This window comes from Fragaria vesca, linkage group LG4 (genome assembly GCF_000184155.1).
Source record: "Fragaria vesca subsp. vesca linkage group LG4, FraVesHawaii_1.0, whole genome shotgun sequence".
NCBI lineage: Eukaryota > Viridiplantae > Streptophyta > Magnoliopsida > Rosales > Rosaceae > Fragaria > Fragaria vesca.
Genome location: NC_020494.1, coordinates 16,753,375 through 16,772,016, shown reverse-complemented (window position 1 = coordinate 16,772,016; position 18,642 = coordinate 16,753,375). Strand labels below are relative to the sequence as shown.

The window sequence follows — 18,642 nt, the reverse complement described above, 5'->3', positions numbered from 1 at the left end:
GTGTGATTGATTCGAGTCTGCTGCACATAGCTTTAACTTGATTCAGGTTTTTTGCCGCCATTTCTTTTGCTGCACATTTGTTGTTATATTCTTCCATTATCTCGGTAGCAGTTGTTTCCAATTTGTCTTCATTGGCAAATTAGAGTATAACTAAGTCAAGCACCTATAAAAAAAAAATGAAAAATATTACAATACAACCATATTATGGATTATCTTCATAAGGAAGATGTGAATGATTGTATCTTTGAAGTCATATCACATGTACATTTAAAATGTATCAAAACTTTATTCATAGCTAATACTATTTTGATGAACATCCATATCTATCAACCATCTAGTTTGCCTTGTTATATTATTAAGCTCCTTTATAGGTTCCTTTCTAAATGAAAACTTTTAAGTGGTTTTATAATCAGGGGTGGCAATCTCCCCCCCTTGAGATTGATTTTTTCGGTTTTTTTGTTTTTCATATTGTACTTGGCTAAAGCTGAACCTACTTGTAGTTTTTTTTGTGTGTGGCTTTGGTGATGTTTGTATAAGTATTGCTAGTGTAGAGCTTTTGATCTTAACAATCAAAGAGCTATTATAGAGAATTTTCTGTTATAGACTATATTTTTTATTGTAGATTTTACCTGGGAAGATCTTGCTTTTCGTTGGTGTCTAGCTTTCTTTTCTTCCACATTGTTGAGAACTGACATCATCACTTGTACAAGTACTAGAACTAGAACCTGTAAATTTGAAATGATTTAGTTATGTAAAAAAGAAATTATAATAAGAAAATTAATGTTACCATGAACTAGTGGCTCTCCAAGTTGAATTTCATGTTGTTCAATTGCCATGCATACAGATAAATAGAAGCGAAAACTATTAATTTTTCAAATATTTACATAACATAATAGAATATGTGCACGTGATTGAAAGATGTTGATAAGGCTTTTGTTGAGCATTTTAGCTTTAGGTACTAATCTTCTTCCAGTCATTTTGAGAATTCTAGCTTGGAGTTCTATGTCTCATTGGTTTATTGCAGGTAGAGGAAATGGGTATACAGAAGTTAACAGAAAAAATGTTGATTCAAAGGTCTTAAATCTGGTAGATTCAAAACTACGTATGAAATTGAAGCTTTGGGTTGGTTAAGTAAATGGTTCTGTACTGCAATGTATTTCGTCTATGGAACTTGGTAATTTCTAAGAAATTGTGAATGTAATACATTTCTGTATTGATCATCTTCAAATGATACAACAACTTTTATATACAAGGAGAATGTAGAGCTATTCTAGGAGAGCTATAAAAATGCAATCAACTATCAACTAATTACACATAGTCACGATCCATGAGTTACTCCAATATGATTGCTAGAATAACTCCATGATCCATCAATTACTCTAGAATAACCGCTGGAATCATTCCATTGATACAAGAGATCATGTACCTGATTTCTTCCTTCAATAAGCAACTTTTTTTTGGTTTTGATGTGCTTTTCTAGAATTTGTTCTTCGTTTTCTAGGTGCATTTCGTCTTCTTTGTTTCTAAGTTGATTTCCTTTGCTGACTCGGCAATCAGAGTTTAGGAAGAGTAGTAATATCTAACATATCGATGTGTGTATGTGTAATTTTGAAAATTCAAGTTTTGATGTCTTTGTGAAGTTGAAGAGCTATCCTTTTTTATCACCAATAACCCAAAGCACTCTTTGAGACTAGGATAAAAAAAACCAAACCTAGGATGAGGTGGTGATTGAGTCATCTCCTCCTGTGCTTAATTTTGGATTTCTGCTCGTATTTGTTTAGATGACTTTGTATGGGATCTCATTGTTCTTTTGTCTGTCCATCAAAATTGACATTTGTTTGTTGTCTTGGAAGTTTGCCTCTTTTCGTTATGAAATTGTTAGGCTTTTGGGGGCGTGGTTTTCTGATCTGGTTTCCTGGTCATATGGGATTTCGTGGACTTACAGTTCATAACGGCTGAAGTAGGAAGTCCACTTTGATTAAAGCTACTGAACGTTTTAAATTGTCTCTGCAAGCATTTCAAGAAGCTCACTTTCTGAACATGTGGTTCTTTGGTATTTTTTTTTTTTTTCTCTTCAAACTTTTGCAGATGGAAAGTGTAAATAAACATTAGTGTTTGCTAAAGGTTAGTTCGCTTTGTGAATGATTTCATTCTCATTGTAAGAAGGCTTGCACTTCTTCAGATGGCAAGTGGTTCATAGATGGTTAGGGAATGATATCAAATGAGAATGAAAGCCTTCTTACAATGATCTCAAATAACCATCTATGAACCATAGAAATCACACTCGAGTGGTTCATATCTTCAGCCGCAACTTGTTGCTTGCACCTTATGATTATAAATGTCACTACTGAATATCAGTGCCCATCGTTAAGGACATAATTAAGAGAAGTTTACTGGTATGTGCATCACTTTTATTCTTTGAAGTTGTATATTACTTGTCATCTGCTTCTAGAAGTACCATGTACAACTTTGTATTTTGATTTCTTGTTTGGATGTAATGTTGACTTGCTGTATGTAATATCATTTTGTTGCAGATAGTTTGATGTGTAATGTCTGCCAAGAGTCTACCAAAGAGACTGATGCACCTGTTCTGTATACCAAGTGGAATGTAGCATATTGTGATACACATTACTCCCTAACTTATGATTTTTCTTAGTCAGTGAGGGTTCGGTAAATCATTGTTACTCTTCCAGTTGTAAAATGATAATTGTAGTTGATTGAGATGGTGTTTTAACTTTGTATGAAATGTTTCTTCTACTGTTGGTGTTGTACTTCTATTTTGTTTTAATAAGCATCTGGACATGATATGTGATTGTAGTTAATGGCTGGAATATTGGGGTCACTCGGGAACTTTTAGAAATTAATTGATTTTTATCTTATAATTTTGCAAAAGAAAAAATTACCGCGTGCAGTCAATTACGACGTCGTTTTATCCCCGCGCAATGTAAAATGGGGTTTTTGCACGTTATAAATGGTTGATTCTAAATTATATATTTTGAAAATTAAAATGGCGGGAAAGATGCCATTCAAAACGGACGGGCTTGTATAGTGGACTAAACCTACCAACAGGCTATTGACTATATTGGACTTTGGGTTACTCGGGCTTGGGCTGGCTCTTGGCTCGACTATTGCATTGTGGGAGTGTTTTTCAATGCAGCTCCTCGCGCGCCTCTTCTTTACCATTTTCTTTGATACAAAATGTGAAAATAATTAAACTCCTCTTTTGCACTTTACCAACTTTGCTCTTGGGTTTTCTACTTTTCTCTACAAAAAAAAAAACCTACTTGGGTGATCAGTTCTCTTACAAACTCATGACGCTACCGCTTGTTACATAACAACGTACAGCGATTCTTGAATCTGGTAATATAGCCTTTCAGTTTCTTATAACTAGAATTGATGATATCTTTAAAAAAAATAAAAAAAAAAAATTGAATTGATTGGTTTACATTCATATGCCTAGGTAGCTAGTTTGATCAGGATTGTTAGATTGGTTTACGTTCCTAGTTCCAGTTTGGTTGGGTTTTACATTCCTATTAAAATTAGATATTTAATAATTGGTATCTCGCCTAATTAGTTTCTTCCTACTCCTAATATGATTAGTATTATAATATAGTTTCATCGATTCTCTCACATAAATTTGGCCACCACTTTAATTTGCATATCAAAATATCTACCCTTTTAATCTATTTATTAACACATGTCCATTTTATTAATAAAGTTAAACCATTTAAAGAGGGTGTTAATGATATCTGTAAATGTGTACAGGTCGAACCGCCAGAAGTTGAATCCAACGATTCTCTATCAGGTTCATTTTAGTTAGTGTAACTTAGATGATGAATTGTGTCCACAATTATGATTAATAAAAGTTGAGAAAGATCTATGGCTTCTAGTAAGTAGTTATTACGTGCTCTTGTTTTTGAAACTAGTTGAGAGAAAAATCGATAAAATCAAACTTTGCTTATATGCATACAATGTGAATGAGAGGCAGATGACTACGAATTCCTCAATTGGAAGCATGGTTTAGAAATTCAGATCAAACATCAGTTCAGTTTCGACACAAATCGCCTTAATGCCCTGATTACAGGGAGAGGATTTTCCAGATGAGCAGCATGTCCACAATCTGGGATCTCAACTATCTCACAAAGTTCATTAGGTGCGCCATCATCTCCGGTCAATTTGCCATCACCATTACCAATCACAAGTGACATATCCTGAGCTATTGTCTTGAACTTTTCATCTCTCTCTCCGACAATTAGTAAAAGAGGCGTTTTGCAGTGCTTCAAGTCTTCCCACAATGGCCTAACATGCAAAAATAATGGTTTACCCTTGAATCAGAATACTCTCTACAAAACAAACATTCAGTAAAGTAGTCAGAGCACTTACAGCTGCCTCCCAACACTTAGAGCAGACAGAACTTCTGCAAGACTCTCCACATTTCCATGGTGCAGGCGGTTGGCGACTATCTGATGAAAGTGCGGGTGTTCTCTTAAGCTATTAAAATTGAATATACAGTTTAGGATGTATACACGATAGTTATTTTTAGAGTGACAAAGGAAGTCACATAAAATATATAATTCTTAGAATCACCTGTTCCAAAGCGCTCCAGCATACCAAGTGTCTAGAAAGAGCTTTAAACCATATGCAGCAAGGAAGCATGCTCTGGAATCATCTTCAGCTCTACGAACTTTTCTTGCCACTTCATCTTTTAATCCTGGGCTGCCAGATATGATGATAGCTCCCTTAACCTTCATGATCAAATCAATACTTTCGTTATTAACATAAACATGAATTAAGCTCACACGTGAAATTTAGATTCTTCATACTGCAGACTTACTTTATTAGGAAGCCTCAGAGCCATGTACAGTGCAATCCTGGCTCCCATAGAATATCCTACAAGGGTAACCTTCCCAGGAGTGATATGCTCAATCACTTTACATAAAAGATCGGCAACTACCTCAACACACAAACCTGAAGCTTGTACAGCATCCCGAACACCATGACTTTGTATCTTTGTTCCACCATGACCAGGAAGGTCAATAGAAATGCATTTTCCACATCCTGATATGGCCTTCATGATAGCAATCCAATCTTCACCAGTTCCAAGAAACCCATGAAGAAATACAAGTACATTATCCTGCATCAGCTTAATTTTGGTCAACTGAAAGCGCAATTTAAGGAAGGTATCAAACTTTAAACTTGAAAATTACTGAATGAAAGGCAACAGAATGCAGAAATTGATGTCCACAAGATACTTGGGGAATGCAGATTGCAGCTAGAGAAATAAAAATATAAAAAGGAATTGAGAAAGAGCAAGTGGATAAGTCAGTGAAATAGTTACTAACATTGTATCTTTGTCCAATCTCCTGAATTTTGATGGAGCAAGACAAACCCTTTGAATCTAAAGGCATCTGGTAAACACAAACTTGCTCTCCCGTAAAATTTCTACGACTTGTGTTCCCATTGATTTGAAATTGCTTCGAAACTCGATCAGCATCAGCAACAGATGCTTCTACAAACCCACTACGTGGATTACGATTTATCTTGAGAGGCCTAGTTGTCACATCTTCTTTTAGCCAGCGGTAAGTTCCTAAACCATGGGCTATGGATGAGGCTAATGGATAGTTCATCATTGTACAAATCTCAGAATTCTTCTGGTTGAGATAACAGGAGAACTGAATATATGCTGACAAACCTAGGCTGCTTTCAAATGCAGCACTAATAACAGCCATTTTCTGGTGCTGCTGGGCCCATTGCGCAATTATTGCTGCATTTTCAAAGCCGCCAACAACACTTGGCTTGATTACCTGATGGAACCAAATATAGGGAACAATTAGATTATTGCAATAGTGTTCATAAATTTCAAGAATAATCAATTTGCAGAAAAATAAGTTCATTCTTTGGTATTTAAATGGTTTCCTGTGATTCCACCACTGCCTACTACAAGTTTACTGTTCACTTTCCCACTATGGAAAAGAGGAAACCACAATGGTGATGAACCGAAGATATTCCTATGTACCAGCACTGCTCTTGAAGGGCATGAAGCTGAGCACTATAACCTTGTCGACAATTTTACCAGTCCAAGCGATTTAAGCTGTGGCTCGAATATGGCGTTGAGTAACTTATATTGATCATTTACCAGTACGACATGGTTTCTAACAATGTAATCTTCAAACTGAGCTTTACTAGATCCAGATGTGACTTCAAAAAGGTGATATCAGGGTAGTTTATGCACATGACATATGTAACCTCAGTTATTTCCCAATAATGACGTCCTACTATGTGCATCCCTAAATTATATGCCTGAACATAAATACTTACAACAGCTACTATTCCTGGATGGGTGTACTTTGAGAGCTTTATAAGTGGATGTTCTCCAATACTGTCAATAGTTTCATCCAGTGCCACAGGCAACCCACTTTCTTTGCAAAACTTGATAATATCTTCTTCAAATTGAACAGGCTCCTGAAATAATTAAGCATTCCTATGGTTAATAGTTGCAATAAAATTACTATGGACAAGTACCATCAATCCTGAAATGATACAAACAGAAGGATATTGCGGCACAAATTGGAATAATCAAATTTTCAGAGTCTGCCTACAATGTCAAAACGTACTATCCATCCAGATGAAGGTTTTGAATACAATTTTAACCAATGGTAATACCTCAATGTACTGCAGATCACAATCCTTCACCAAGGAACCAAACTGGATAGCTTCTTCATAGGTCCAGTTCCGATTGGCATCTGCACGAATTTTAATATGGTATCCAACTTTCTTTCTGACGGCTTGTATAACAGCAGCATCCTGTAACGGACTCCCAGAACGAGCTACCTTTTGCAAAATCATTGGAACAAACCAAAGCATTTGTTTAATTTGATGTATAAGGTAGCCAAATTAACATCATGCTCTGTAATATTGATACTTTGAATTTCAAGATAGTACCTTAATCTTTACTGCAGTAAATCCTTCTTCAACAAGTGTAGCAATAGAATCAGCTACTTCTGTGGGCGTCCTATTGGAATCAACAAGGGCACAAATCTGAACTGTGGATGAGGATTGTGATACATCTCCACCTTTCTGGCCAAGGAGTATGCCTAGTAAATTGAAACCTTGTCTAGTTGCTATGGCATTGAGAATAGCCATTTCCAAACCACATCTGACGCTAGGAAAGAGCGTACATGGCTTCATCACAGTCAAAAGAAGATGTTCGCTCAAGCATAACTTTATTCCAGATAAACAAAACAAGATATAATTATATGCTATAAACAATGCTTCATTCTTTCTCCTTCTGATAAGTGACAACGTATCTTTTTTCTATACAAGCTTTTCTGAGAAGAAATTTTCTATACAAACTTTTAAACTCTATGAACAAGAAATTAGTGGATATACCAGGATTCCAAGGTTGGACCGTATCCAAGATGAGAACGAGCCCTTTAGCAGAGGAAGGAAGCAACTGATATGAGCTCCTTTCATTGTATGGATGAGAAACCTCAGTTGCTCTTCTACATCTAGAAGGTTTTCTTTGCATATATCTAGAGGTGAAACCTGTTCAATGTAAGTCATGAATGGTCATATAATAATCACAAGTACAGAAGTGGAGTAAGTACAAAAATATTAAACAAACCTCGCCAAGCCCAAAGCTGCCATCTTCAAAATACAAAGTCAAAATAAACCCTTCCCTGTAGAAGCTAGTGGCACCGCCATCAACAGAGACCATAGTATGAGGAGCACACAGTGGCATTCTATATAAGAAAAAAAAAAAAGAAAAGAAAAAAAAATTATATATATATATAATATAGTTAGACCACTATTTTATTTTCAGCATATTATAGATTTAAATTTATTCCATAAAAGAAAATAACCTAAATAGTGAGTACTCCATTCTTTGGACTCTGCAGAATGAAGTGCCATCTAATATTGAGTCTTGACTAGAAGGCGTTAAGACTTGATCTGCTGCTTGGCAGGCAAACTTTCTCAAAGTACTGAGATAGAAAAATAACATTTTTCAGACACGTGATAAGTAGTAAAATTAGCGGAAAAATATGTCAGCCATAAGTTGACAACCTTTTCCTTTTTTTCATCAAGTGTAACCAACCTGTGAAAGCTCGCATTGGTATCTATGCAGCTCTCAACTTCAATCACATAATCTATCCCGCCTTGTTGAGATGTGAATAACGCATCTTCAAGATCCAACTTTGTCTTCGCATGCAGATGCATCACACTGCAAAATTAGAACTTTATTAAGTCTAAAAGAAACAATGTATTTGCAAATGCATGACACCAAATCAAACATCAAATAAGCAAGTACCAGATCAGTTTCACATCAAAGATTTAGGCACACTCTCTAGCTAGATTCCAAATATCATATTGTCAGCTCTTTACCTATCGGAATTGTACAATTAGTGATATGAAAGATAACGTTAGATCTCTATTCATACTACTGAATTTAAGGTGGCTATCCCCACTACAGAAAGCAGAATAAATTTAATATGTCCTATCTTGTTAATATGTTGTCTCTTGTCTCACAGGGTTTCCCATGGATTGGTAATGAGTAATGACCTAAGTGGGTGATCACTACGCCAACATTCTCCTATGATATTTGATTTTAGATATCTTTTCAATTGCCTGTCATGACATGTAAAACCTTTAATCTTGTCCAGTTCCACCTCTATGGGGAAGACAAAAAAAATCAATTTCGTGAAACTTTTTTCTTACGTTTAGTTCAAAATTTTCCCAAAATGCAAATGTAACATGAACTTGCATGAATAACATATGCATACAAATTCTAGACAAAGAAGCTTACCCATGTGCCGCACACAGCTCACGGATTGAAACATTGTGAGAGGTGTAGAAATATTGATCTAGTATTCTTGGTTTGACTCTATCTGCTAGAGGAAGTAGGCTGAATATTGCACCACCATGATTGTTAATCACAACGATCGTCATTGGTTTCCGCAATGTCCTTCACCACATGGTAAATATGTCAAAGCAATGGTAAAAAGAAATATGTATGGGTGAAACACCAGAAGAGAACTCAGAATCCTGAAAAACTAATAGAGAAGTTCTTACCTCTGGTTCACAATTGCTAAGCCATTTGTATCATGGAGGAAGGAAACATCTCCCAGCACACAAAGTACCTGAGACAAACCAGCAAGCACCTTAGCACTCTTTTTTCTTTCTTCTTTTTCTTTTCTTCTTTCCCCTAGTAATGGAGACAAGTATCAAAACTCACTCGTTTATTGCATCCTACAGCAAAGCCAACAGCTGTGCTGAGTAACCCATCAATACCACTTGCACCTCTATTCCCAGCCACCCGAACCATTTGACAGGGTAGATTTGATTTTAAATTCGTGACAGCAGTGCTACTAGTGCACTCTGACCAACCACGCCCATACATATCTGCATCACGTATTGCCATACTGTTCCCAATGAAAAGAGCAGACTCAGCTGAAAGTGCTTCTGAAATTAGGTATGCGACTTGAGGTTCTGTTAAGGAGTGTCTAGCACAAATTTGAAATGACAACTCCCTTTCAACCTATTATAATAGAAATAGAGAACTTACAAAAGAAACCCCAGAAAAGGAGAATAAGGAAGAAAGTGGGTTGTGCTGGATAATAATGAAGTTGGAAAGACTATAGCCTCGAGTTTAAAATCCATTTTGCAGTTGTTAAAAGTACCAGAAGTATACTTGATCAACAAAAGAAAAGTATTATGGTATACTTAAAATTTCATATCTGAAAGTTGAGAGGGAACATCTAAACTAAAAGTATAGATATTGACTCTGGAAGAAATTATTCAAACAAAGAAGATAAGTAACAATGACCATAATTTAGTAAACCAAGGTATGTTATATCCTAGCCTAACTACTCTCTAGTGTTTAGTCCAACCAGTGCTTAACAAGACAGTTTAGTTTAATATGAAAACTACCAAATAGTTTAATCTAAGATTAAGAGCCTAATTCTTTGAAATTCATTACCGCTGCATTTAACATTTGAAGATAAGTGCTCCATTCCTTGCTGAGATGGGGAAATTCAGCTTTAAGGACATATTCAGCAAATTCAAAAATGTCACTTTGGATTCTATGAGTTACAATATGAGAAGGATCATGACGAAATGGATGCTTGTCAACCATGATATACGAGCAGGGAAAGCATTCCTCTAGCATCTTAGCAATACGCTTGCTTGTAATCCTGCTCCCAATCTGTTTGTGACAAAAAGAAAGGCAGTCAATTAACGAGAGGAAATAGCTTCCCATGCACTAGGCATCTGTACTGTAAGTACACAACCAAGGTTTTGAAATTTTTAAAGTCCATGCAATGGATATATATTCAGCATATCAACTTGTGTTTCTGATGTCTCTTCAACAATCACCATTATACCAACAACCCCAAATTCCTAAAAACTATAAAGCCAAGACCAAGCACTGCAATATCAGAGTTTACTGGGCTATGAGTTAGAACTAGAGATTAGAAAATGATTCCATTTTTCAAGAATAACTGAGTTACGATTTACAAAGATTCTTATAATGCAATAACTATTCCACATTTGCATTTTCCCCACCTGGAAATATAGACAAGGTGACTCACTTCCATAAATAAGAGTAAAACACACCTTAAGGCAATAAAACAAGCCTACTAGAAGAGGTGAGTGGAGGATGGAAGAAGTGGTATACCTGAATAATCACATCAATGTTAATCCCGTTACTGACAGATTCTGATAGTAGGGCATGATCAAGATGATCAATGAAAAACAAATCATTGTCAACTTCAGGAAAAGTAGTCAAAAGCTTTCTCAATCGTAATCCTGACAAGATGTCAGCTATAACAGGCCATTGAAGGTGTTTAGCCAAGAGAAGAACTCCCCACATCTCATCTTCTGAATGGATTGCACCGATAAGTAGAAGACCCTTGTTAGTCCCTTTAATTGCATTGAGAACCTCTGACATACCACCACAACCATTATTACTCACATGAGCATGTTGTACTTGAATATACTTGGTAAATGGTTCAGAATTAGACATCCAAAGGTTTAATCCCTTTAAACAACTCGGCATCCATTTTCTAGGGCTATTTTCTAGTGGCTCCCTGAAAGCACAATTAATATGAGCAGGCCCACATGGTGAAGAGGTAGCCCAATGTACAGCAGAGTCGAGAGTTGTAAGGACCATGCGAGCTGAAATCTGATCTGTGGGTGCAGGAAGGCTGAAGAAAAACCGCACAAAAGACCCAAAATGGTTTACCTGGAAAAAAATTCTCAAACGTGAAACTAAAGAAAATATTTATTTATCTCAGTGAAGAAACTTATTAACGCTTTTATGAAACTATGCTAGTATAGAAGCTTTATACCTCAAAATCAACAGATTATTGCATGACAGAATTTCCATTCAAGGTAAAACTCAAAATTTTAATAGTCTTTTATACCTGATTAATTGCTTGGTTTGCTCCAGTATCCTGCAATTCTGCAGGACGATCAGCTGTGAGCAATAAAAGTGGTACAAAATCTTGTCTAGCCTCGACCACCTGGATGTTTTTCTCTAATGTTAGCAAAACACCAAAGATTTGAGAACCAATTGCTTCATAAACACATGCAGAATGAGGGTTCATAAAGATAACAATGAATTGAGAAAGATTCTCATCACAGAAATGATAAAAACCACAGAAAAAAAAAATTATGGAATGAAATGGCCCCAGCAGGCCAAGTGGCTGACTAAATTATGGATACCATAACATTGCAGAACTGATAGGCATAAAGAAAAACAGTTTTCCAGAGACATTGTAGGTTACAAAGTCAAAAGTCATAGAAGATAGATATAAATCATTCTAATAGACTCACCGCTGGAAGGAGGTTTGAAACGGCAGTGCCAGATGATGTTATGACTACTGCTGGTTTGCCAGATCCTCTTGCATACCCAACAGCATGAAATGCAAGTGAGCGCTCATCATAACATACAATACATGTAATAAGTGGATGAGTGGATGCAGCAACAGCAAGAGGGGATGATCTTGATCCTGGAGCTACACAAAAATACTAGAACGAAGAACTTAGAATGAATAAGACAAACTTGAACATCAAAGATGAAATAGAATATCAAAGCTTATTCTCACCGTCAAACCAAGTCGAGAACATTCTTCGATTATAAGTGATGCCCAAACAGTGTTGATGTTGCCACAATCTTGCACTGAGAAGCACATTTTACTGGCATGATCCAACTGATTATAGAAAGAGACAAAAAAACCTGACCAATATTCAACAAAGTTTGTCGCTCTAAATAAAACAGCAGAAGAGCTGATATATTGACATGTTGCAAGCTCCTAAGCATGCAATGTATCTAAGAACAGTGCTCCTAAGCAGGCAATGTATCTAAGAACATGCTTTTCCTATATTTATCTACAAAAGGACAGTATCATACCATGTTATTAACAACAGCCAAGGTAGGTGAAAGCCTCACACAAAACTGGGAGGAAGATGGAGCCTCTTTCTGCAAAAGAGGTAGATGCCTAAGTATGTCTCAGCTTCAAAATGGTAACAAACAATAATCGTCCATCTCAGACATACTAAAATGGCTCCACAGAAGAAAATGAACAATTACCAGGAAAGGGAGGATACCAGTGCCATGATGTCAGCAAAAATGTCCTTTCCACCAGCTAACAGCATCTTCATGTGTACCTACAAAGTCCTGTTTATCAGAGATTGAATATGAAACAAATCGACAGATAAGTGAATATGGGAATCACTGACAAAATTTCAACCCAGATTCTACTTTTACGTATAAATATAATTCAAATTGTGGATAGTTGTACCTTAGAAACAATTCCATTCGCCAGATGACTGAGCTTTCTAAGAGTAGATCTTATATATGTGGCGTGGAATTTCTTTGTTGTGGAACAAACGTGACAAATAACCTGAAAAACGTAGATCACAATGAAATCATGAGTAAATAAATCAGTACAGCTATAAACAATTGGAACTGCTTCTTCAGACTTTAACTTTATTTATTGTAATACTTCATTGCCTTATGCAACATACAACTCTGTAACCAACAAATGTACTATAAAAACAAGCAAAATGATTTCTCTGGAGGAACAGATAACAGTAAGAAAAGAACAAAAAAACTTTTCAGCGGTTAGAGAGATGGTGATGGTGATGCATGAGTGCTTTAAAATGAAAAAGATTTAAAGCATCTGTGTGGAATGAATAAATGACAAAGAATATAAAAATGTCCAGGTACAATGCCATTATCAACAATAATTGAAACACTAAGTCTGGAAATTTCATCAAATGTTTTAATGTACAAGACTAATGGCTCCTAATCTTTCTCAGTAGCAACCAAACACTAAACTAATTCCAACCAACAAACAATGCCAGAATAGTGGAAAAGGAGAGACTACAACCTCACAATACCTGGTTGAAACATGACTCATAAGAAAAAACAGCTTCCTCAAATGTACAAAGGGAAGACTCACTCCAACCAATAGTTGCTGCTAATATAGAAGCCCCCTCATGCTCATGTAACTCAATCTGTTACAACACTGTCCATGTTAAATAGTACTTCTATTGAATAAACCTCAATCTAAAGAATCTAAATTTTAAAACTTAAAAGGAAAAGAAAATGATGCTCTGATAATGAATCACATTTACAAGGACGGCGAGAAATTGCAACTTTACCTGAGGAATAAAAAAGTAATACGAATCTGCCTCATGCTTCATATAAGATGACTCTTGGTCGTATTTAATATCCAAAAAGCCATAAGCTATTACGACAGCTGATTCATTTGATAGAATTCTGCAAAGGAAAAAATATGATCCATACCTCTAGCTATTTTCATAAATTCATATGCATTATGCTGTAAAGAAGCACAAGAATAAGGCCTAGTCTGCTGTGAAATTTCACAATGTAGCAAGCATTATACTTAGTAACCTTTTGATTGAAGAACAAGAAGAAGGCGTGAAGTAAACTGCAGCACCAATTCCGAAAACTCCTCGAGTTTCATTCACATACAGTGACTTATAGCTCGGATTTTCAGTTTCCTTGGAAATGAAGAACAGTGGATAGACCGGAGACGGCTCCGGTTGACAGCAAAACAAGTTCAAAGCTTTCGCACTCGGCGGCACAGCCACCTGTACAATCAAATTCAACTCAAATTCACAATATTCAATCCACATTGTATCAAATCGTAATTCAAATAACCTAATTACCTGAAACCTGAGAACTCCGCTACAAGTTGAAGGAGGATTGAGCTTCATCTCCTCAACCGCCGCCTTGATCCTCTCAAGACCTTGCTCCAGAGTCAACGCCGGAGTCAAATTCCGCGTGAGGCAAGTCTCGATTACCAGATCGCCGTCGTCGGCGTCCGTCACGTGGCTGGTTTCGATCGCCGGACCGTCGAATCGCACTCCTCGAGCGACCTGATACAGTTGAAATCGAAGCGTCAGCGTGAGTATTGATAAAAGAGGCGATATTGAAGCAGAAGGAAGCGGAATGAGACCTCGGAGTTAGGGAGGCGGAGATGGCGGGAGTTTGGGTGGAAGAACGGGATCAGCGGCGGAGGCCGCGGCGGTTTTGTGTGAGGAAGAGGCCTCGTTCTGGTGTGTAGGAAAGAGATAGAGTTTGTGAGTAGTAGCATTGTGGAGGTAACTTACAGTGAAGAAGAAGAAGAAGAAGAAGAGTGAGAGTGAAGAAGAAGAAGAGATAAGGATTTAAGGACCCGCGTTTTTTAGGTGTGACCGTTATCCATGACGGTGTGGGCCTGGATGGGCTTGATGGGCCTGTACAGGCCCAGCACTTGTAATAAACCCGGCAAACCCGAGGAGGGTTTATGAAGTTGGATTCAACTCGGTCACTAATCACTTTATTCAATTCAACTCAACTCAATTCAATTCAATTCATGTATACTATGAGCACTTGAGCAGCTAAAATCACGCAAATTACTGTTTGTAAAGAAATGATAAGGTCAAAAGAGGACTGTGAAAATACTTGATTAGATAAGCTACTAGGTTACTATATTGATGATAAGTGATTCACAAGATTTGAAAGTGGGATTGGTTTCAATTACTGTAGTTACCAGCGATTGTAGTTGAAGCAAATATTATCACCTCATGCATGAGCACACGCCCACCACAGTGTTTCTTCATCCCGGCACACGCTCACCACAGTGTTTCTTCATCCCGGAGTCGACGCTCAACGGGAGCTTTGAACCTTTTAAACCGGACCTAGACTCCGGCAGAATCCCTTAGCCATTATATATATGGCGTTAGAGTGATTATCAACCCCAACAAACTTAGTTTCAGACTTGTGAGTCCACCAACCCACGTCAATCTGAAACTAAGTTAAGCTACCATGGCAACCAAACCCTACTTCATGCTCATTGCCATCTTCCTCCTCCTAACCTTCACGGCCCTCAATGTTTCGGCAGAGTCGACGTCCTGTCGGGAAGAGACCTCATCATGCCACAACAAAGCGGAGGCCTTGAAGATGAAGTACATCGCCATAGCTTCCATACTAGTGATGAGCATGATCGGGGTTTGCTTGCCAGTCTATTCTAACAAGGTGAAGGCTCTTCAGCCCGATACGAACCTATTTGTGATCGTCAAGGCGTTTGCATCCGGTGTCATACTCGCCACCGGGTACATGCATGTCTTACCTGATTCGTTTAACGACTTGACATCCCAGTGCTTGCCCCAAAAGCCGTGGAGGAACTTCCCCTTCACTACTTTTGTGGCAATGCTATCTGCTGTTATGTGCATGATGATCGATTCATTTTCAATGAGTCGTTATAGAAAATCTTTTATTCGAGCTACCCGTAGTGATGGCGAAGTGAGTCGAGAAATGAAAATTGAGGAGGGATTCATTACTAAAGAGGAACAACTGATGAGGCATCGTGTTGTGGCCAAGGTATATATAAATAATTCTCTACTTCCCAAATATCTATGCTAGCTTTTGGATCAAACCCTAGCTATTTTCTGTATTGATTAATCAATAGTGTTGGATGGAATATTCTACTTGGTGTTGATGCAGGTACTGGAAACAGGTATTGTAGTGCACTCAGTAGTGATTGGATTATCAATGGGGTCATCTCAAAATCCTTGCACAATAAGACCGCTCATTGCTGCAATTTGTTTCCATCAACTATTTGAAGGAATGGGACTAGGAGGCTGCATACTACAGGTGATTGATTAGTCTTGGTCATATATATAACTGACTGAATTTATAAAGTGGCATGAATATATGATTATAATTTTCTTTTGGTGTGACTTGCAGGCTGAGTTTAAGAGCAAGATGAAGTTAATAATGGTGTTCTTCTTTTCATGCACAACACCATTTGGGATAGCATTAGGGATTGCGTTGAATACTGTATACAGTGACACCAGTCCGAAGTCTCTGATTGTGGAAGGTTTGCTAAATGCTTGTTCTGCAGGGCTGCTCAACTATATGGCATTGGTGGATCTGCTAGCAGCTGATTTTATGGGTTCTAAACTGCAAGGAAATATGAAGCTCCAAGTATGGTCGTACATTGCAGTTCTTTTAGGGGCAGGAGGCATGTCAGTAATGGCCATTTGGGCATAGTTTATGATTCAGAACTATGCCAAAACGAGAAGAACGTTTTGCCTACGTACGTTGTAGTTTTATCCGTGAAACTACTGTGCTCTTCACGTACAAAGTAGGATATGGTTCTCTAATTTTTGCACCTCTAGCTAGGTTTACAAGTTTGTCTCCATTGCATTTTCAAGCTGAGTTTGATGAATTACAATTTGGGTTTCCATTATTACCTTGAGTACTCCGCTACTGGTTGATCGATTACCTCTCTCATGAGTTAGTCTCCTTACTATATTTCGGTTAAAGGCTTAAAGCAATTCATGAAGCAAATTTGAATGACACTAGCTACCAAGCAGCAAAACACGTAAATTGAACCAATTAGAGACGTGGTTATTGGAATGGATCAGAGAAGCTGATCTGATACCACTTTCTATGTATTCAATTAACGTGAACGACAACAATTATACTTACGGTGCAACTCTAACAGATAAGAGATAACTATATACTAGCTAGCATCTAGTATATATCTTCAATTAACTGTAATTAGACATTCGAAGGTAGAGACGTGAGAGAGATGTAAAGATAGACTCCTGCTCCAACATATGGTAAATATTGCATGTACTATTAAAGGAAAGGATCCTACTGTATCTTAACTATTCAGTAGATAATTGATAGAGTTGTTATCCCTTACTCTCAGGAATTATAGTTTCCTTGTACAGCTAGAGTTAGGGTTTCACCTTTCTAAGGTTTGTGTATATATACCGATGTAATTGCACACCATTGAATAAGAATACAAACTTATTCCAGTATCAAATTCTTTATGGTACCAGAGCCTATATCGATCTAGGCAAACACACACACACACACCCATGGCAAACGGTGATGAAGAAAAAGCCGTCAAGGGCACTTCCAGAACACCTGAACCTTGGGAAAACCCTAACCATGTTCTTTATCTTCATCATTCAGACCAGCCTGTTGCGGTCCTTGTAGCACAGCCGCTGATGGAAGATAACTACGCAGAATGGAGTCAGACAATCAGCATGGCATTGACAATCAAAAACAAAATCAGGTTCATAACTGGATCCGTTGGAAAAGCAATGGTCAATGAGGCAGAGAAGCTTCAATGGGAACGTTGTGATACCTTGGTGAAGACTTGGCTCATTGCATCCATGAGCAAAGACATATCTGGTAGCGTCAAGCACTGCAAGACAGCAAGGAAAATATGGCTCGAGCTACAAGAGCGCTTCTCACAAGCAACAACCGTTCAGCTGTTCAATATCGAAAACGCTATCCATGGTTGTGAACAAGGCACAGAGACGGTCACCACTTTCTTCAACAAGCTCAAAGCTTTGTGGGACGAGAGGGATGCTCTATGTGACCTAACTTTTTGTGATTGTGAAGAAGGAATCAAGATAAGTGACTATGTCAAGAATCAGAAGACAATGCAATTTCTTATGGGGTTGAATGAGAATTTTGCAACGATGCGAGGAACTATAGTGGCCATCGATCCGCTGCCGTCATTGAACACTATATTTGCTATGGCCTTGCGCACCGAAAAGCAAGCAGAAGCATTTGCTGGCACCAAGCCGGTATCTCAACCTGAAGTGAGCCGCATTCTTTGTGCGAAATACCAACCAAGAAAAGGAGCATGTCGAGAATGAACAGCGATGCGCCAAGTGCAACAAGAACAATCATCTTACTAAGAACTGTAAGGCGCACTTAAGATGTAGCTTTTGTGGATTCAAAGGACATGTAGTCGAAACATGTCGGAAGAAGAAGGCAGCAATGGAGGGGCTTCAAGCTTATGCTAGAGGCAACAATGCAGCAACGTTTGATGAAGGCAGTGCTAGCAACTTTCCATTCTCAAAGGAAGATTGTCAACAGATCATGGCGGTGTTGAACAAAAACAAAACAGCGTCCGCGAATCATGTTGGTAATACCTCACCCTATGAAAACCTCTCAGGTAAAGCCTTTTGTTTTCGTAATCATGAGAAGTCTAGTGTGTGGATATTGGACAGTGGTGCCACTGATCATATGGTTTGTAACCCTACTCTTCTTACCCATATCAAACCAACACAAAATTGTTTTGTCAAGCTTCCTTATGGTAA

The 18,642-nt window shown here is 37.7% G+C and overlaps 2 protein-coding genes across 2 annotated transcripts; one reads left to right on the top strand and one right to left on the bottom strand.

The window, feature by feature from the left end:
- Nucleotides 1-3,989: 3,989 nt before the first annotated feature.
- LOC101297638 (protein PHYLLO, chloroplastic-like) lies at nt 3,990-15,132 on the bottom strand. The gene is made up of 28 exons (XM_004298284.1): nt 15,094-15,132; nt 14,197-14,406; nt 13,919-14,118; nt 13,666-13,783; nt 13,402-13,518; nt 12,801-12,902; nt 12,607-12,666; nt 12,410-12,478; nt 12,105-12,209; nt 11,833-12,027; nt 11,421-11,519; nt 10,673-11,239; nt 9,977-10,201; nt 9,233-9,535; nt 9,070-9,137; nt 8,804-8,962; nt 8,096-8,221; nt 7,863-7,982; nt 7,625-7,742; nt 7,390-7,545; nt 6,943-7,182; nt 6,664-6,831; nt 6,319-6,462; nt 5,343-5,804; nt 4,835-5,134; nt 4,588-4,745; nt 4,384-4,491; nt 3,990-4,299 (listed from the first exon to the last, which is right to left on the bottom strand). Exons 1-28 carry the CDS (start codon nt 15,130-15,132, stop codon nt 4,041-4,043), a joined length of 4,995 nt encoding a protein of 1,664 aa, XP_004298332.1. The 3' UTR covers nt 3,990-4,040.
- Nucleotides 15,133-15,337: 205 nt separating this feature from the next.
- Nucleotides 15,338-16,564, top strand: LOC101297347 (fe(2+) transport protein 1-like). The gene is made up of 3 exons (XM_004298283.1): nt 15,338-15,892; nt 16,016-16,165; nt 16,259-16,564. The coding sequence occupies exons 1-3, from the start codon at nt 15,338-15,340 to the stop codon at nt 16,562-16,564; spliced, it is 1,011 nt and encodes a 336-aa protein (XP_004298331.1).
- The last annotated feature ends 2,078 nt before the right edge of the window (nt 16,565-18,642 follow it).